This window comes from Triturus cristatus, chromosome 10 (assembly GCF_964204655.1).
Source record: "Triturus cristatus chromosome 10, aTriCri1.1, whole genome shotgun sequence".
In the NCBI taxonomy this organism is placed as follows: domain Eukaryota; kingdom Metazoa; phylum Chordata; class Amphibia; order Caudata; family Salamandridae; genus Triturus; species Triturus cristatus.
Window position 1 is genome coordinate 594,236,807 of NC_140593.1, and position 21,185 is coordinate 594,257,991.

Sequence of the window (21,185 nt, forward strand, 5' to 3'; positions counted from 1 at the left end):
GGGGTCCCAAAACGCGTTTTTCCCATGCATTTTTCCATAGGACCTTTAGACACAGCTACAGCCCGAACGGCTGAACAGAGTTCCTTGAAATTTGGCAGAGAGGTAGTCTACAGGTCAAGGAAGTGCCTTTTGTAGGTTTGGTGTAAATCTGTTCAGTAGATTCTGAGAAAATAGCCTTTAAATCAATATATATATCTGAGCCAGCTTACGGTGCGCTTACGGTGCGCTTACCGTACGCGTACGGTGACGTGCGCGAGCGCGATTCTGATTGGCTGTTAGATCTTAGTAAACATTCGAATCGGTCGAAACCAGGAAGCGGCGGCCGCCATTTTCTCTCTCGCACTCTGAGTGGGGATTAAAAAACAAAGGACAAAAACATGTAAAGGGGCTGTTTAGACAGCTCCTAAGCACCTAGCCATGTTGGGGGAGTCCCCAAAGATCCCCCAAGGCCAAAAACGGAATTTTAATTTTTTCGATAATTTCGCCGATTACGCTTACCGTACGCGTACGGTAAAAAGTTTTTTTTAAAAAAAATCATCCATACTCTCCCCACCCCATGTGCAAATGGTGCCCGAAGGGCCCCATTTGTGCATGGCATATCACAGATGTGAAAAATTAAAATATTACCTTTCACAACGAAGCGCATCATATGTCCTCCATGTGCGCACGGTGCGCGAAGCGCATCGTGCGTACATGGCCCATCTAGCGTAACGTGGGCACGCGGTGCGCATAGCGCACCGCATGCCCACCGTGCGTGCACGGCACTAACTGCGTAAAGTGGGTGCGCGGTGCGCAAAGCGCACCGCGTGCTCACTGTGCACGCACGGTGCGCAAAGCGCACCGTGCGCGCACGGAACGAACTGCGTTAAGTGGGCGCGCACGCCACGAATGGCGTAAAGTAACTTAGCATTTAAAAAACCGTACAAATTCACTGAAAAAACCATAGGTTTCACACACGTTATAGTTAGGAATTAGCATTTAAAAAACCTTGCAAATTCACTGAAAAAACCATAGGTTTCACACATGTTATAGTTAGCGGAAATTTTACTGATAAAAAACCAATGAAATTCCCCCGTTATAGTTAGAGCAGGCAACTATAACTCACGCGACCGCAATCTTCTGCTGATGACATATGTGTCTTTATGAAAAAAAATTGTTTGTAATATATGTATAGCTAAAAATTTATGGAAGAAGACATGGGCAAATAAGTGTCTAAATACAGTATTAGCATCAGCAGAGGATTGCGGTCGCGTGAGTTATAGTTGCCTGCACTAACTATAACGGGGGAATTTCATTGGTTTTTTATCAGTAAAATTCCCGCTAACTATAACATGTGTGAAACCTATGGTTTTTTCAGTGAATATATATATATATATATATATATTCCACACTTGTAGTTCCAACGAAATCCCTGTCAACGAAGAAATGGAAACCACGCAAATCCAAGTAAGGCACAGTTGTTTCGTTTTACTTAAAGCCGAGTTTCACCAATCTGACGCGTTTCGGGCATCCGCCCTTGCTCACAGACAGTCAGTTTGAAAAAATAAGCCCTTTAAATACCTTAAAGTTTCCAATTAGTTGCATTTTTTTTCACCATTTTTTTCACACCATGTGAAGTGAAGACATACTACTCAGAAACGTATAGTCTGTTTTCCAAACATTTTCAAAAATAAACCACAGTATATGTAATTTGTAAAAAACTGGTTAAAATCCAAAACCATAAAGCTTTGAGCCAAATGTTATGTCATGTCAAATATTGTAGGACAATTTTATAAAATATATGTGCATGTAATGCAGATTGTCCACAATCATCAACATATCGATATCCATATCAAATTACCTGTGCAAATAACGCAATAAAGTGCAAATATTATGAATAAAATTTATAAACTCAATTCATTTGTACAAATATGTATAAAAATAGTATACAAAAATTTCAAATGTGCAAATTACGCAATGATGTAAACACATGGAAAAAATGTGCAAAATATGCAAATTTTCGGTTTTTTTTTAATATGGACACCCAACCATTGTAATGAGGTTTACCTAAGTGCATAAAATGCAATTATAATATTTGAACGAACACTGTGAGTGAACTCACGGCTGGTTTTAAATATAAGGTCTAAACAGACGCAACACTGAGTCTATGTCAAATAATGAAGTGAAAAAATACATTTGTATATCCCTGAATTGTATAATTGAACACACACAGGGAAAAAAATAATTATAGAAATGAAGAAAAAGAAGGGAAAAAAGGGAATTTTTTTTTTAAAAAATCATGAAAATTCTTAATAGATTTACGTGAAAGCAGGCGTGGCAAAGATACTTCAAAGAAATCTGACCATGGATAATACACAAAAAGATGTTAAAGAAACACATGCAGATCCTCAGTTGTATTAAGCCCATTAGGGAATCTGCTATCTAGTTTCAGAATAAATTCAGATTCCAATCTTCTCAGCATTTTATCCCGGTCACCACCGCGTCTGGTTTTTGGAACCGAGGCGATAACAAAATAATTGAGGCATTGCAAGTTGTTGTTGTGGCAGATCTTAAAATGCCTCGCCACCGGATACGATGCATCATTATTTACAATGGCACGTAAATGCTGAAGAATTCTAACATGTACTGGTTGCCGGGTACTCCCAACATATCTAAGATCGCAAGTACAAGTTAGTACATAAATGGCAAATTCTGTTTTGCAGGTAAAGGATCCACGTATATCAAATGGATCTGGGCTGAATGGTGTGTAATATTGGGTGGTGTTTTTCCCAAATTTACATGCTCTGCATGTGGAGCAGCGTTTATATATATATGAGTGAATTTTGAACTCAACTGTAGTGCAATCATGATATCCACCATAAGACGACAGTCAAACACGTACAAAATGGCGCACTTACCTGGCATTGCGTGGATGAGGTCACCGCACAGGACAAAGAATTTTGGTTTGGGGTTTAGCTTGTTAATGGCCTTGACAGCTTCTTTCGTTAATTTGATCTCTTGGTCCCATTCATCGCCACCATTATCGCAGTCACCCATTGCCCATGCCTTCATCAGGCCAAACTGGGGGTCAGCCCCCTGGATAAAGTAGAAGGGGCCCTTCCACTCCGACTCCTCAGCTTAAAAAATGAAATAAGTTAGGTATTAAAATGGTATCCCAAACATGTTTAGTAAGTAATCCATAACAGGCAAAAAGTACCAAATATTGACATAAAGCGCTCATTCCCTGCAGCCTGAAAATGCTGATTCAAGTTAAAAGGGACTTCTGCGTTCAACTCAGCACTGCAAGATGTACCCCAATTATGCACTGACCCAGTAGTTCTTCCCCACAGAACTTGTTATGGAGGTCAGAATACTGCTCCTGGTAAAAGAGCCCCAGACTGGAGCGGGGTAGATTTAAGTGGCATGTAGTAGATATGAGTGAAGTGGAATGGGGCAGATTGGGTAGAGTTGAATGGAGTGTGGTAGAGTGGGGTATTTTAGGTGTATTGTAGTGGTTAGATTGGAGTGGGGTGGAGTGGAGTTAGATAGATTGGAGTGAGTGGGGTATTTTACAAATTATGAGACTAAGGCAAAACAAATTGCACTTGTCACTTCTAGTAAATTGATTGAATTTTGTGATGCCCACATCAGAAGATCAGCTACCTAGGCTTCAACACAGGGGTATAACCCCATAACACAATTGCGTGAGAATGATCAGCACACACAGCTCCTCATTTGCAGAAAGTACAAATCAATTAAGTCATGGGATGCACAAACACCATTCACGTACTTTCAAAAAATTATTTCTTTATCCCCATCTTCTTAAAATACGCTTTTCTCAATGTAGCCAACACGTTTCATCTCTTTACATGAGACTTCTTCAGGGCTTAATTAATGTACTGTAGACACCCATGAAGTACGTGAACTTTATTTGTTCTCCTCCAAAGATCCAAAAAACAATATCCAAATGGTAAGTGTGGTCCTCAATCAGTCTTCTTGCATGTATTTGATTTGCACCATATGCCCCCAATGGCTCGATTTCCAGTTTCTCTTACCCTTGTGTCATACTCCCTCAGGTCTGAACAAGAAGTTGGATTACCAGTGTGTGTATTCCAAGCCCATGGTGCCATAAAAAATTGAGTGCGTAGAAAGCTACCAGTTTTATGCATGTCAGATATTTCTTAAATCTGACGTGACACGTAACCTGTATCTTGGAATACACACATTGGTAAACCAACTTCTTATCCAGACATGAGGGAGTATGACACAACGGTAAGAGAAACTGGAAAGTGAGCAATAGAGGTCATATGGTGCAAATCAAATACATGCAAGAGGTCTGAGTGGATAGATTAGGGTGGAGTGGATTAGATTGAGTGGATTACAGTAGGGTAGATTACAATGGAGTGCAGTAGATTAGAGTGGGGTGGATTGAAGAGGGATGAGTGGAATGGGGTAGTTTGGAGTTGGGTATATTAAAGTGGAGTGGAATAGACTGGAGGGGGGTGGATTGGAGTGGGGTCGAGTGGGGTGGGATGGATTGGGGTAGACTGGAGACGAGTAGATTGGAGTATTGTAGACTGGAGTGAGGTGGAGTATGGTAGATTTGAGTGTAGTGGAGTGTGGTGAGGTGTGGTAGATTGGAGTGAACTAGACTGGAGTTAAGTGGGGTAGATTGTGGTAGATTGGAGTGGGTAGTTTGGAGTCAGTAGATTATGGTGGAATGGGGTAGAATAGAGTGGAGAGGAGTTGGAAAGATTGCAGTGTAGTGGAGTAAATTGGACTGGGGTAGAGTGGAGTGAATAAGACTGTAGTGGAGTCGGGTAGATTGTAGTGAAGTGGGTTGGATTGGGGTACACTGAAGTGTGGTGCACTGGGGTAGATTGGAGAGGGTAGACTGGAGTGGGGTATATTGGAGTGGAGTAGAGTGGGATATACTGTGGTAGATTTGAGCATAGTGGGGTAGATTTGAGTGGAGAAAAGTAGATGGGGTGGAGTGGGGTAGACTTGCAAGGGGTGGGGTTGGTTGGGTTACATTGAGTGGATTGGGGTAAGTTGGAATGGAGTAGAGGGGAGTGAAGAGGGGGAGATTGGTTTGGAGAAGGGTAGATTGGGGTGGAGGGGAGTGGGATACATTGGAGTGGGGTAGATTGGATTGGGGTAGATTGTTTTAGAGAGGGGTAGATTGAAGTGGGGTGGATTGGAGTGGGGTAGAATGGGTGAAGTGGAGTGAGGAAGACTGGAGTGGAGTAGAATGGGGTAGATTGAAGCAAAGTGGAGTGTGGTGGGGTACAATGGAAAAGAGTGGGATATATTGGAGTGGAGTGGTGTGGTGTGGTGCAGACTGGAGTGGGGTAGAGTGGACTGGAGTAAATGGTGTGGAGTGGAAGGGTGTGGAGTGGAGGGGCTTAAAGTGGAAGTGTGTGGAGTGGAAGGGTGTAGAGTGGAGTGGCGTGTTGTGTCCTGGAGTGAGTGGCATAGATTGGAGTGGAGAAGAGTGTCGTAGAACGGATTGGAGGGAAGGGTATAGAGTGCAGTGGCGTAGTGTGAAGAATGCAAGGTGAGGTAGTGCACTGCCCTTACAGACAACACCTTTTCAATTGAAATTACCGTTACATTTGCACCAAAATATGGTTTTACTGCACACAAACGATAATGTGTCCAAACGTAATCACCTAGTGTATTGATGAGTTTTGATCCTATTCAAATATTTGTACCCACCACACTTCAGAATTACATTAAAAAGTGCTTCATTTGTACTTATTCTGATATATTCTGAAACATAATTTTTGTGTGTGTTAGAAAAGGAAAACATCCTATGTCCTCTCTTACATGGGTAGGAGGCAGGATTGTTAAATACATTTTCTCACATTGAAGTCAGAAAAAGAGAAGTAGGCACCAGACTCCCTTGGAAGCCTGAGCTTGACATTAGACCTCTGCCTTTGAATGCATGGCAAATGTGAAAAGATAAGAACAAGATTTAAAGGCCTGCTTACAGAAAGCAAGTTCATGGAAGAATACAGTAAACAAGGTTTAAGCAATGGGAGGGACGAACTCAAACTGGACAGACTAAAGCAAATAAAGCCATCAAATAGAAAGCCATAAAATGTGAGTTACAAATCACAAAGCCAATGGTAAGCAACAGGCGGAATGCATTCCTAGATCAGATTTCTGAATGTCCCTAAGATGTCTTTAGCAAACCAGACAGCACTCAACCTAAAAAGAGAAAGTACGCTTTTGGCCACCTTTAACCTTTGGCTTTCACGTATTTTTCATGGTTTGCCACTGCTTGGATAGTGTGTCCATCAAGGCTATTGCATTTTGTGACTGGTTACGTTGTTCTATTTGAGTTTGCCTTAGGTGATGAGGCAACCAGAAATCCTTTTTGGACTGCATAAGTGACATGATGTGTAGCTTGTAAGTAAGTAAATCTTTATTCGGTTTTCAGAAAAGAAAAACCATAAAAGACTGTCACAATACATTACATTAAAATGCCAAACTGAAAATTGTTCCTTGAGCATCACTTTTAAAATTCCCTTTCTCGGGCATACAACAAGATTTATTATCTTTACATTAAAAAGGAACTACCCTTCTCCTTAAATTAACAAACTTTACATCATCCAAAATTTGCTCTGTGTTTAAAAATACACTTTAAAAGCGTGCTGACACATTTAGAGATCAGTACAGTATTCAAAAATTGCAAGCGCAGCATAGCAGGACGGCCTCTTCTGAGGCCAAGGCTTCTCAGCAAGGGAATTAGCCATAGTTTGCGATGTGCAGTATAATATTTGCAGAACAAAACGGTATGCATTGTTGATTGTTCAGACGTTTCGTCGCAAGGGCACACCGTTAAACACTCATCCCAATTATGTCTTTTAGGAAAAGCTACAAGCCTATGGAAAATGTTCAATCTAAATCGTACCAACAAAAAGCGCTCAAATTGTGACTCAACGTATGTCAGATATGGTTTCATTTCCAGGGTGGTCGTTACTGCCAAGGAATGTTGGACTGATGTTTTTTTTTTATCTCTTTACTCAACCGTAGTTCTTCCATATGGCTCAGAGCCCTTATTTTTAAGTCTTTCTTTGGGATCTCAGCAATTGATTCGGGGTTAGAATAATATTTAGCCAACCCCAGGTCTGCAAGGAGATTTTTCACATATAGCAACCACTCTATTTTCCCCACATGTTCCAAGGACATACAATCTGCCACTATCTCTTTTGTAAATAAATTTTTTGTTGACGTCCAGATACGGCGCCACAACAATAGTGGTTGGATTTTTGCCAAATCCTCTATGTGAGGCATTCCGAGCTCTGCATGGCAGGCAAAGGTAGATACTCGCTTGGGTACCGCCAGGAGGAATCTCATAAATGTATTCTCTGCTACCTGTAATGCGTTGGTGTTTTTGTGTCCCCACAGCCCCGCCCCGTAAAGTGCGATGGAATGACACTTTGCTTTATAAATACGGAGCAGCTCTACTGGTGGCCTCTTTCCTAACTTCTGGGAGAATTTTATAAGGGCGATTATTGCTCGCAGAAGTTGATGTTTGCGGGCTTCGATGGCCGCTTTCCAGTTAAGCTTTTCGTCCATCATGACCCCGAGGTATGGGTATTGGGTAGTCAGTTCTAGCCTTTCTTTGTCAAGAAAAATACTCCTTCCCCCTTTCTTTCCCTTTCCTGCCACCATGACATATGTTTTTTTTATATTTATTTTAAGATCCAAACGACCCATAAACCTTGAATATCTTTCCAATGCTTTCTGCAGCTCTCGCGGGGTGCGTGCCAGGATCACGGCATCATCCGCGTAAAGGAGCGCAGGTACCAGGCGATTTTTCACTCGGGGGAGGTCCTGACCCCCCCTCAACATCGCCACCTCAAGACCGTTAATGTAAAGGGAGAAGAGAAAGGGGGCCAGCACGCAACCCTGCCTCACACCCCGCTCCACCTTGAAGGACTCAGATAATTTGCCCTGCGTTCCAAAGCGCACCCTAGATGAAGCATTAGAATATAGCGCTCGAAGAAGGTTTACAAGGGCTGAATCTATACCCATGTCAGTAAGAACTGACCAAAGCTTCGAATGGGAGACGCAGACAAAGGCCGCGGAGAGGTCAACATAGACCATGTATAACCTTCCCTGCTTTGCTGACACGTATTTTCCCATCAGTAAAGCTAAGTTCAGTGCTTGCTCGGTTGTTCCGAAGCCCTCTCAGAAGCCGAACTGGATATCAGATAGAGTCTTACAGTCATCTGCCCACTCCTGAAGACGCTGGAGAACCACTCTGCCCAGTACTTTTCCCAGCGAATCGAGTAGCGAGATTGGCCGATAGCAGGTCACCTCCTCCCTGTTTCCCTTCTTAAATATAGGGACCATAATCGATTGGGTCCAGGATTTAATTATCCCACACTTCATTGCAGCGTCTAACACCCTCTTTAAAATTGGGGCCCACAAGTCTAATTTAAACTTAAAAAAAATCAACTGGTACCCCATCTGGGCCAGGGGCTTTTCCACATTTGCTCATTTTAACTGCATTTATGACTTCATGGATTCCATAATCTAAGGGAATCGGGAATAGATTACCTTGTATGCTCCGATTATTATCCTCTGCTATATCTACTTCTGATGGTTTACCAAAAACTTTAGAGAAATGGTTTACCCATGCTAGACCCTCAATCGCCACTTCTACTGTTGGCTGGTCACTTGCGTCTGTCAGGAAGGGTGTCTTCACCACCTTCCAGAACTGTTCGCTATTTCTATTCTGGGAACTCGCATATAGTTGATCCCACAGTGCTTTTCAGTTCCTGTTTTCTTGTTTTACAAGCTAATCGGTAGGACCTTCTTAATCTACGAATTTCCTCTTGGTCTCTTACAGTTTTTGTTAACGCTATTTTTCGGGATTTGTGAGCCATAGTACAGTCGTGGTTAAACCACCCTTTTTCCCGCCCTTTTCCCTTTCTTAATGCTTGTTAAACAATCGTTTACCTTATCCAGAATTGCACTGAAATTATGCAAAACTTCCTCTTCACCTATGTCAATATCTAGGCACTTCACTATGGCAGGATATACCGCGAGTACCACCTTGTTTGTCAGGTCTACTGGGTCTATCTTTCCCCATCCTATGGTATAGCCATTTATTTTTTTTAAATATATCTTGTTCTGGGCAAGTGCGGTCATCAAGAGCTGTGGTGTTAATTACCCCTGGTCCACAACCAAGTCAAAGCCCAGAGCGGCGTGATCGCTTAAAGTGTTTATTAATAATCTAAATCTCTGGGCCTTGCTACCAAGTGTCGCTGAGACCAATATGTAATCAATCGTCGTCTCCCACCCGCTACTCAGGTAAATTGGCTGTAACTGCCCACAAGGTGTTTTAGTTTCGTTTAATATCACCAAACCTAATTCAGACAGAGTTTCATTTAGAAAATCTCCTACCCCAGAATGACTAAAGTGGGTCGTGTAGTTTTCTGTTTCGTCCACCACACCACAAATATTGCTATTTTTCCCATCGCAGGGATGATGGTTAAAATCGCCCCCCCCATATAATGCTTGGGACATCTAACCCTTGCGTTTGTTTTGTCAGGGTAAAAAGTTTCTTACGGAGAGTCCCGAGTGTTTTTACTCTCTCACTTTCTAACAGATTATCGTACATATTTACCAGGATGATTATCCTCTTCTTCTGAAACGATAGTCTCAATATCTGATAGTTAGGTTGTAAACTCAGAGCTGTTACTTTTAACCCTGATATGGTGTTCTTTATATATACCATCAGGCCACCCTTAGCCCTACCATGAGTGCCTGCTACTGCCGGGGAAAAATAAGTTTTATACCCCATCAGATGCGTTTCAGTAGTAATCCATGTCTCCTGTAGGCATATCACGTGGTAGTCTTGAACAAAGTCCAGGGCACTTCCATTCATAATTTTTGTGCGTAAACCCGCTATATTCCAGGACATAATTTGTACTTTATTATCGTCCTTTCTGAGGTCTAAACTTTTATTTATACTAACAGCCTCTGCTACGGGTAGATTCTCGAGGACCCTTTGCCCATCAACCCCAATGTGCTTAGATCTACTACAGAGATTATTCCCCAGAGTAATATTGTCTACTCCTTTAGCCGGTGTCAAATTAAGTAGTAGTAAGTGGTTACTGCTTTCCATTTCTTGTCTTTCTGCACTCTCGCTTGGAATAGCATCCTCTTTGAGAGTGGTAGGATCTACCATAATTGATTTTAGTGAGGAGGCCTGCTTCAGACTAAGTCAATCTACCTCGTCTAAGCCAAACAGCGTCGAGAAGTGGTTAAAGGTGGGTACATTAAACCTCTGGTGTAGTAGGGGGTTATTGTTCTGAAACCTCCTAGTGGGCTGAGGGTAGAATGGATAATTACGAGAGTTTTGATGGGGAAATTGGTAGCCCGCTTCCCTCCAATCTAAATGAAACTCTTTTACAGGGTTTGGTTTTGGGTAAGAAGTCAGTTCTCGTGGGTAAAAGTAATTGACATAGTGTGTGGAAATACCGTCCCCCCCTCTGGCTTCATACTAGTCGCCAATACATCTAACAGCTCTATGATCCCTGAAATTTATGATTATCACGTCCCCCTTCTTTTCTTTTGGTCTTGTTCCAACCCAGCTCGTACGTCTCACCATTAGGATTTCCCTATTTATATGCGCGGGAAGAGGTCTATTTTGCTTCAACCAATAAATGGTTTTGTTTTTTAAGGCATGATGGTCCTCCCTAATTCCCTCTGACAATTCTGGTACCCCAGTCATAATAATCGTATATGGGGCTGATTCAGGAGGTAAATCCACTCTTCTACTCAATGGTATATTAGGGCGCTGAAGTGGCCATTCGCCATTCCCGTTCTCCAATCTATCTTCTACAGGTATATCATTTGTTACCGGAGAGAGTTTCTTTTCAGCTTCTCCTATCTTTCCAGCTTTAGACCTATCACCGACCTTTGTCTTCCTTTCTGTTTCTTTGCCATTTGCTAGGGGCTTAGTTTTTTCTTTATTGGTGGTTTCTTTGGATGATTTGGCCAATGCTTTTTTCCCCTGCGCGGTATGAGATTTCATAAGGATACCGCTGGTTGATGGTTGTTCTGAAGGCCGAATAGAAGGGGCAGCAGGGTCAGCAATGTTGATTTTGGTCTGTGACCTTAGTAGTTCAGTTAGAACCAAGTTATTCCCTAGCATTTGTTTGCCCAAATCGTCCAAATATGAGCTTATTAGTCTAGTTCTCTCAAGAAGAGGGAGTAGGAGGGACTTGACCATGGTCTCTATTTTGGTAAGTAATTCACCCGCGGGGTCCTGGCCAATGGTGTTAGCGCTTGCAGTTGGGTTGTTTATCTCAAGGGGCCCTATAAATGACGAAGTTTGTGCCAAGGGTTTTGCTTTCTCCTTTTTAACCGGGGGTGACATAATAGGGGATCCTCGTCTCTTTCTTTTTGTTTTTTTTTATCTATTCTCAAGGTGCCCTGTAGTCAGCGGAGAGGATATAACCAAATTCGGTGAGTCAGATAGCCCAGATGTATTTAAGCTAGTTGTGTGGCCGGAGAGGGGGACCTCACCTGGGGAGTTTATCTCTATATCTATCTCTTCCCTTTTGGCAATGGGGTGGGTGCTAACACTACCCAGATCCACATTTCTCGCCCCAGGGGAGGGTACTTTCCCAATTTGACCTAAAGAGGAGCGTTTACCGGTTAACAGGTCTAATGACAGACGCTTCTCTGTATCCGCAATTTCCTTTTCCAGAACAGTTGTAACACGTTTAAAGAATTGGTCTATTGTACCAGTTACTGTTCCTTTAGAAGTATTAACTGTTAAAGTATGTGATTTCCCTGCGTCTGATGACATAATGGTAGAAAATATACAAATACCAAATTACAAGTGCGGAAAACGGGGTACAGTGTCCGTGTCTTTTAGGTCTTGGTAGCAATACAGGGATAAGTCTCTTACCACGAAATGAATCTTAAAAGGGTGGCCCGTCCCGTCCTCAATCGTCCTCGGACGGCCCGCCCTTTGCCCGGGCTTAGCCCCGGGCGCTCCCGCGCTGCTGGCGTGCGACCTTCTAAAATAGTATTAGATGTCAATGTATATGGGCGGGGGGGTGGGGCCAGCAGGGAGAGCAGCCCAGGTGAAACGGATTGGGCAGGCAGGGACTCCTGGGTGATGGAGTCCCTGCTAGCGTGCTCGCAGCCCTGCCAGCACCAACACGCCCCAAATAGTGACACACAGAGGAACCAGCCCTTCAGCCTGCAGCAGCTCCCGCTGGACTTCTATGTGCTGCGGGACCCGCGGAGCGGGTCTGGCGAGTTGCTGAGGTTTTTTCAGAGGGCAGAAGGCAAAAGGCGATGACGGCTACAGCAGAAATCCGGTGTCAGGGGCCAAGTTGAGCCAGTAAGAATCCCACGAAGACAATCCAGAAGCCCGTTTTTACTCCGTGGGCGGGGGGGCGGGGCCAGCAGGGAGAGCAGCCCAGGTGAAACGGATTGGGCAGGCAGGGACTCCTGGGTGATGGAGTCCCTGCTAGCGTGCTCGCAGCCCTGCCAGCACCAACACGCCCCAAATAGTGACACACAGAGGAACCAGCCCTTCTGCCTGCAGCAGCTCCCGCTGGACTTCTATGCGCTGCGGGACCCGCGGAGCGGGTCCGGCGAGTTGCTGAGGTTTTTTCAGAGGGCAGAGGGCAGAGGGCAAAAGGCGATGACGGCTACAGCAGAAATCCGGTGTCAGGGGCCAAGTTGAGCCAGTAAGTGTAGCTTGTAATTGAGAGCCAGTTTGTGTAGGTAAATGTATTTACTTTGCTGATATAATGACAAATTACTGATTTATGGCTACTTTGTTTAAGAAGCGGATATTTTTGGGATACCTTGCCCTGTCATAGGGACCGGTGTCATTCCCCATTGTGCTTGCTGTCATAATAACCTGTAACCATTTAACACAATAAAGACATGCTAGCATATAGGCGTTCTTCTAAAAGCAAAAAACACAATTTATTTTTTATGTTTCACTGCTATTGCCAATTTTCTATTTTGTGCCATGCTGTCCTTGAGAATCTCCATAAATTAAGGGCCTTGGCTACACTGAATTCTATGTATTTGAATTTGTGTATACCTGCCATTGTTACATGGACGAATGTGCTAAAGGGAAAGGTATTCAATAATGCTCTCACAAATGCCAATGTTATGAATGATTTACTAACTTACATATATGCCTACAGCTTTGCTGTGCTGTATAATATTACCGCATCTAGTCACACCTTTTTTCTTAACCTTTTTCCATTATCTTTCACAAATGTTCCCTTTCTTATGGAATTGTTTCTTCTACTCATGATACAACACAAACCCATTTTGTTGGACCTGGTCCTCTCTGCCTGGTCACGTCCAAACTTTTTGTCTTTACCCTCCACTTTGGCTGAACTTGTTTTCGTTGCCCATAGGGCTCTGTGCACTTTACCACTGCTAACCAGTGTTAGCATGCTTGTGCGCTCTCCTTAAAACATGGTAACATTGGCTTATCACCAATTGGCATATTTAATTTACTTACAAGTCCCTAATACAATGGTACTACAGGTACTCGGGGCCTCTACATTAAATGCTACTAATGGGCCCGTAACACTTTTTGTGCTACACTCTTGAGTAGCCCTGTAAGCCTGTCTCAGGCCTGCCACTGAAGCCTGCATGTGCAGTTCTAAACCTTTTACCAGGCCCAAACCTTGAAGCAGATAACCAGTTCATGTTTGGTGTCATTGGAATTGTAATGAAAAATCCTCTCATGGTAAAGTCGAATTTTAAATTACAATTTTAGAAAGATGGCCTTTTCCTGCCTTAGCCACTTGGTGCCTGTAGCCTGTCTCTGGGTCACATGACTGGGTTTAGCTGTCAGTTGGGTTTTGTGAATTCATACTAGACAGCCACACACAACAGAGAGCTTGGGTGTGCCTGGATGGGCCACCACTGGCAGAATGGGAGGGCAGAGTTGTGTACTTACACTTGAATAGGCTGTGGCCTGCCTCGACACAAAGGGCTGCAGACCCCCATAGTTAGTCTGAAGCCAGGGAAGGTAGAATGTTTGGGAACTTCAAAGAGAAACCTCTAAAAGGTTCTCTGACCTTCCAGAGGAAAAGCACCTAGTATAAATATTGGACCCCAGACACAAACTCTTCAGCACACTTCTGGCCATGTGGATACTCTGCTAGGAAGGATTGATGTGCTGCTGAAAGGAATGCCTCTGGGCTGGACTGCTGCTCTGAAGGACTGCTGCCATGCTGTGCTGACTGGTTGCCTGCTACCCTCCTGTCTTGGTCAACGGACTGGACCTGCATCTGTTGAACCCAGGACCCCCAAAGTGATTCCAAGGGCTAGTTAGCGTGCCCCTTGTCTAGAATCTCAGGAACAGAAAGCTCCAACAACCTTGAACCCAGAACCTGGACTCTGCCATCTTTGAGTCTGCCCTGCAGAGTGGTGCCACCTCAGTTCTGGACCCTTGAAGTGGGACTAAGGTGTTTTAGTCAGCTTCTGTGGATCCACCAGAAACTACGCATCTCCTCTGCTGCGCAATGCAACCCTGAGCAGAACTGACAAATTGCTGCTTCCGCATGGATCGTCTCACGTGCAAAGACCCGCATCGCAGCCAGTTGCATCATCGGAACCGCAGCTGTGCAACACATCCCCAGCGCAGGCCCTCAAATTCCTCGTTGATGGCCGCCTCAACAACGACGCCGGACTCTACATCGCAGCTCCTCGGAACCGATGCATCACCCCCAACTGCGTTGCAAACCCTCGATGCCAGACTTCCATCGCAAACCCTCATTGACGGGATCCTCAACACCAATGCAGGGCCTCGCACCACAGACTCACCCCATCACGAGACCATCGATTGTTTGGGCTGCACGATGCATCTTTGATGCAGACCCATGCAATGCTCTTCAAACCAGAATACAAGGTTATTTGTCCAGAGGGCCTAAGTAGGTCCCTGTAGCCGGCCCATATTCCAATCCAGTCGGACTGAAGTTGTGACTTTGTTCCAGTCCAACCCAACCAGATATCCACAGTTGGCGCTTTCTGCTTTTTAGAGCTATTTTTACTGAAATCGTTAAATCTGCATATCTCCAATTCTGATTGGATTTTTGTCGGTTTGGTCTGGTTTTATTTATTTAAAATTGCTCTATTTTTCCAATCTGGTGTGGGAATATTTTGTGGTGTGTTTTTACTGTGTTAATATCTGTGGTGCTGCACAAATACTTTACACATGGCCTCTGAATTAAGCCTGACTGCTCTGTGCCAAGCTACCCAAGGGTAGGCCCAAGTTATTTTAGGGATTGCTTGTGACTTCACTCTGATAAAGATTGTGGTTCCCGCTTGAGGAGGGTTTCACCCCCTCAACCAGTAACCTAATGTCTTAAAGATATATACATAAAATTATATAACAATGCCAATATAAAATTTTAAAAAACATCATGCTGCATTTACAAAAACTCTATATGTAGCATGTTAACAGCTATAAATTACTAGGTAAACCTATTTGATTTTTTATTAACACTTGGTTTCTTTGTGACACATCTAAAGCTACATAAGTGCTAGTTCTAAAAGTAGTTGTTGCCTACACAATAACAAAAAGAACAATTGATGGACAGAATGCAGAATAATGTCATACATTCACCCAGTACAGAGATCTGAGCCTAAATCCATCGTGTTTTTGCTCTCCATGCCATTCCAGTTTTAACCCAGCCATATGCAAATCAGTCTTGACCCTGTGCCCAATGGGAACAGTCCAGCCCGAACTGTCAAGCCAGGTCCTCCCTGGACTGGAAACAAGTATCCTAGGACCGGGTTCGGGGTTTCACCTCTCATCAGCCAGGATAGCTTGACTCCAGTGGTATGGAGAGCACGGCACTCACATCCGGGCATACCCGTCCCACTCGGGTGACAAATGCAAAAAGAACAATTGAAGAACAGAAAGCAGAACAATGTCATACATTCACCCCAGTACCGAGATCTGGGCCTAACTCAATAGTTTTTTTTCTCCCCATGCCATTCCAGTTTGAAGCCAGCCATATGCAAATCAGTCTTGACCCCGTGCCCACTGGGAACAGTCCAGCCTGAAGTGCCAAGCCAGGTCCTCCCTGGACTGGAAACAAGCATCCTAGGACTGGTCCCAGATCTATTGACTGGGGGTGAATGTCTGATTTGCTCTGCATTCCATCCATCATCTGTGAGTCTTTTGCCCACACAATAACAGCACCTGTGTTTATCCGAGTGGATTCACAGCATCGCATAATGAATTTGTATAACATTGCAGAATTCACTGACAAAAAATGGTTTTGAAATAAACTTTTCTACACTGCTATTTTATGGCAAGTGTGCAGTCTTTCCAACCTTCCTTTTACCCTTTTCGGGTAGGGGAATGAAAGGGGCAGGGGGACAGCACCTCATCTGCCTCTATTTTGAATGCGTCCACCTACACCTGATTTTGTATGTTTATCCCACAATATTACAGCTTGGATTGGAAAAATACATATGATAAGAAAGGAATACTTGTCTCAGGGGTTGCTATTATTCATTCTAGGTTGGCTTGAATGGTAGTTTACCAATCCAAGATGTAATATTGTGCTTAGTATGGTAAAAGGCTATTGCCACTTTCTAGCTCAGCTTGGATGGCACTGTGCTAATCCTATGCTTACAATCTCTGCTAGAAAAACAGACATTTGAGCTGAGCAGATTTGGAGTGTTAGTGGTGGTGCAGTGTGTGCCATATAATGGGGCTGTCCTCCAGCTAAATCTTGGGAACTACCCAGGATCCCCTGCGCTTTTGTGGATATATAGTTATATACATTTTTTCTTCTTGAGTATTGAGCATCTCTTACTGACAGTGGTGATCTGCAATCTGTGCCTGTTGAGTTATAAGATGTTTTAACTATTTGCCTGTAATAAGGCGTCCTGCAGTATACATGGTAGTTGTGTTTTCATACCACATTTGCAGAGCTGCAGTTGTGCTATTTACAGGGCTTACTTTGTGCTGGTGTTGCGGGTGGTCGGCACTGGCCCTCATATTTAGGGACCAAGACTTATTTTTCATTATCAAAAGCTTTGACCCAGACCAAGAGAGAGAAAGGTGGAAAAGGGAGAAAGAATGAGAAGAAAGATAGAAGAATAGTGGCAAAAGAGGAACCAGGGATGAACCGAACCTGCAAGAGTGGGGTAAAATGAAAGTAAGTGTAGGTGATGGAAAAAAAGAGATCTGGAGTGTGATCAAGACGAGGCCGTCTGCAACCCCAGCTTTCGGCATCAGTCAGCATGCTCCCTAGAAAACCTTTGGACACCCTTACTTTTTTTTTGTTTTTTTACAATTACAATATTTTTCATTTTACAATTAAGCATTGGCTATTTAATGCCTGAATAGGTTAAGTATACGAATCATTGGTCACCATTTTACTAAATGTATAGCATGTTCAATTGAGATAAAGTACTGGACAATTCCCAGGTAAAGGCCACTGCCCCAATATGCCTGCCAGCTTCTCTAGGGCTGAAGTACTTACTACAGCAGCAGGATGGAGAATAGTAAAAACAGAAATATATATATACAAAACAGAAGCATCAAGTAGGACTTGTATTTACCACCAAACACTATTATAACGCTTAAACTTAGTTGTTGACATCTGAATTGCACTTATATTTTTGGGCAATCTTCTTTTTATGTTCTGGCAACAGGGAATCCTTGAGTCTCAGACATCTACTATTAACAGTGTTTTTCCATGAAGCCAAAATGCCAGTAATGATGTTACAAATAAAAGTGTCCTGTAATATGTCTGCCGATTGTTTCAGTTTCTTACAAGTCTTTTGAGCAAGGCAATGAACTCAATGGGTTTGAGGGTAAGATAATTTACTGGGAACTTGTGTTGGGAGACAGAATCTCACACAAAACCGGATCCATGAAGGGGGGGGGGGGGGCTGTCCTTGCTACCTCTGGTGACAGGGGCCACAAACACAGGGGAAGGTAAACAAACTAAGCAGGGCTCTATTAACTGTTTCTGCCTTTCTCTCATCGTGCTTTTAAACATCACACAGAGGTCTGTTCAGAGCCCATGATGGGACAAAGGTCATCCCTTCGATGAGACTGGGGCGATACAGGAGTGTATGGTGTCACTTCTGCTCCCCCTTGTGTTTCAGTGAATTACATTTTTGACAGACTCTTTCCTTTCCTCCTTTTCGAGATGGAGCAGGAGTCACACCCATGGTAAAGTTCTTCCTGCGTAACTATGTTTATGTCCGCCAGCACCTCGATATTGCTGAAGATTAAGGCGCCTTGATGCCTTTGGGCTTAGTTTGCGCGATATAAATCGTTTAAAAAAAAAAAAAAGAAAAATTGGGGGAACAGAAGGAGTCAGAATGGGTTGTTTGACAAGACCATGAGAGTTTAATTGTTGCAGCACCAATGTTAAGGGATGCAGCAACCTATAAACAGATTCAGCAAGGACTGTCCATATCCCTTCCACGCGCGCGCTCTTACCCGCAGTCAAAGAGCCGGTGAGATCCTGAAGTTGCCAGCTCTCTGTGGAGACTACTTCAGGAGCAGACTAGAGGGGCCAGAGCTCTGCTTCCCTGTGTGGCAGCAAAAGATGCAGGAAGGTAGTAGGGGAGTAAAATTACATGTATTGCACAGCACATTCAATGACAGTAATAGCAGCATAATGCAGGGCCACGTGCTCCGGGGTGCACGTGGGCAGAGCAGCCTCGTGCCTGATGCCGCATTCTTACTTACTCACGTGATGCAAGTTATGCGAAGGAAGATCTTGGCCTGCCCAAAAGACAGTTCAGTGGCGCAATGAAAGTTGAGGGCCCCCCCTCGTGAGTCAGTAAGGAGCTCTCAGGCCAGGGTACTGTGCTGAGGGGGGCCCCTGGAGCTCGGACTCCCCTGCACCGCGAGGGCTGCGGGGGGGCCTATGTTACGCCACTGCTACAGTTAATGAGCCGTAGAAAAGTACTGTTCATGTTTAACACATAAATAGCTCCACAAAGGTAAGAAATTACATTCACGTTTTATTCTCATAGATGCAAGTGAAAAGAGCCATGTTCAGTCAACTGGCGCCAGTATAGGCGACCAGCAATTTCCTTTTCCTTTTTAGTCTGCTCAGTTTTTTAATCCGTGTTTTGATGCTCGGGTACACATCTACACCAGTGTTAGAAAAGAATGAGGAGTCTGACAGCTGCGACTTACAAGTGAATTTATTTGTGAGTCTTATTTAGCCCCATCTTGATTGTCTCCCTCAATCTGTAAATCAAGAGAGAACCGAATTCGGAAATAAAATATCATTTGGCTATCACGTGATATATCCTAAAGCAGCGCGAGAGGGGAAAGTGGCTATTATCTTAGTTAAAAAAAAAAAGCCACGAACGCCGGCCTGGAATACCGAAAAGATAAATCTCCTTAATAAGGCTCTGTAGTCAACCACCTCCCGGAAATATACCGCTGCAATCAAAACAGCTTGAGAAAGGGAAGATTTCCAGTCAGACTGACCTCAAATAATCCAGCGGCGCTTCATAAAAACATCAGATAGTCAGCTGGGCCTGAACCTTCAAAGGACCTTCGATTGACAAATGCACAGATATCCCACACTGTTTGATAAGACCAAAACGTATAAAGCAAAAACTCTCTTTAAGGAAAACTTCAAAAGAGTTGGTAATACTATTACCAGTTCAAACATTTCAGAATTGAAATATGTATGCGTATTTTAGAAATAGTAAAACAAAAAAGTTGTCACTGCAAGTTCCACCTTTGAAAGGACTTTGTCAACGTCCTTCATTTGAATAAACTCCATGTGTTCGAAACAAGCATTTGCAATGCAATAGGTCTCGCATTTGCGAGAGTTTAAGCTATTGGCATTGTAAATGATTATGCCTTTTATTATGTGTTTTGATAATTAATGCATAAATAAAAGGCATTGTCATTTACAATAGCTGAAACGCTTGTAAATGAGAGACCTATTTAATTTCACAGAAGCAGCCGCCATTGCCCCAGGCTGCTTGGGAAGTGAAAGCGTGCATGTCGCGCTGAATGTTGCAGGAAAGCATGTCTGCCTGCAGGAGGAGAAACTCATTAAATAAAATAGTGCTTACAGACTAAATAAGACATACTGTGTAACAACAGAAGTAAAAGGGACAGTCCTCATGGGAGGTTACAATGAACACAAGGCGGTACTAAGGAGGGACTAACAAACCTATTAACGAAGCAGAAGCCGGCATTTACAAAAAGACAGGGACACAAGCCAATGAAAAATATGGGTAGAGAGTGGGCGGAGCTTCAAGTCCATACTCTAATACAGCATGCCTCGCAGAGCAGTCCATACGCTGCCCAGGCTCAACCTAAATATCAGTAGCAGGTCATTGCAATAGCGTTGGTCATTCAGCACTTGGTAGGGCAGCAGAACAACAGCCATTCTAGTGACACAGCAAAAACATCAGTATAGCCTGGGTGAGCTACGTAAGAAAAGAAAAAAGTAAAACCAGAAATCGACGTGAAAAACGTGTCCTTGTGTGGCACTTCAATGCCAAGGGCATCTTTTAGATTTGGCAGACAGGGTAAAGAGTGGATGAGCACTCTCTCCGCCAAACTGACCGACTGCCTCCTCTATTTAGAGTCAGCAGACTACCATGTTGCCGCTGTCTGCGTCACTGCAGGCTCTGCTAGCAGAAACCATAAACTGACGGCCAAACATCTCTGGGATGTCAGTGAAAGTATCTCAGACCATCCTCCATATTTAGGGCAGAGCTCCTGAGATACTTTTTTCTCTTTTAGGACTGAAAGGAAAAGCCTACTGGTCCCACACAAGAAAAAAATGCAGAAGAGAGACAAAGAGGAGGTACAATGATTCAAGCGTATCAGCTAGAGACACAGTTATTTTCTTTACCTTTAACAACTCTAATTAATGTGTGGATGCAAAGCAGTCTTTGAAACTGCACTTTAAAAAAAAAATCTTTTTATTAAACAAAAGAACAAGCTTCAGAAACAAAGCAGACCGAGACATACATGTACAGTTTATGCAAATGACACGGTGGCTACATAGCTCCTCAGCACATAGCCCACGATTACATATTGTGTAATTTAGCACGGTACTAGATTAAATTCTCCGATTACCTCTCATAGGATGACATATACAAGACACCTCACGGTCCCATTCACAGACCTCTATACAGTGTCCACGTCCCCCATATTTTCTCCCACT

General features: G+C 43.5%; 1 protein-coding gene across 2 annotated transcripts in view; it reads right to left on the reverse strand.

Moving 5' to 3' along the window:
* Window positions 1–21,185, reverse strand: part of CPPED1 (calcineurin like phosphoesterase domain containing 1) — a 649,782-nt gene that overhangs the window by 486,203 nt on the left and 142,394 nt on the right. Inside the window, exons 1-2 of one of the 2 annotated variants that reach the window (XM_085632110.1) lie at window positions 18,473–18,573; window positions 2,898–3,116 (exon numbers count right to left, since the gene is read on the reverse strand). In XM_085632110.1, the coding sequence (XP_085488236.1) occupies window positions 2,898–3,051 (154 nt within the window). In that variant the 5' untranslated portion in view covers window positions 3,052–3,116; window positions 18,473–18,573. Of the gene's footprint in view, window positions 1–2,897; window positions 3,117–18,472; window positions 18,574–21,185 lie in introns of those variants that run through there. The other variant, XM_085632109.1, reaches the window with a different exon arrangement.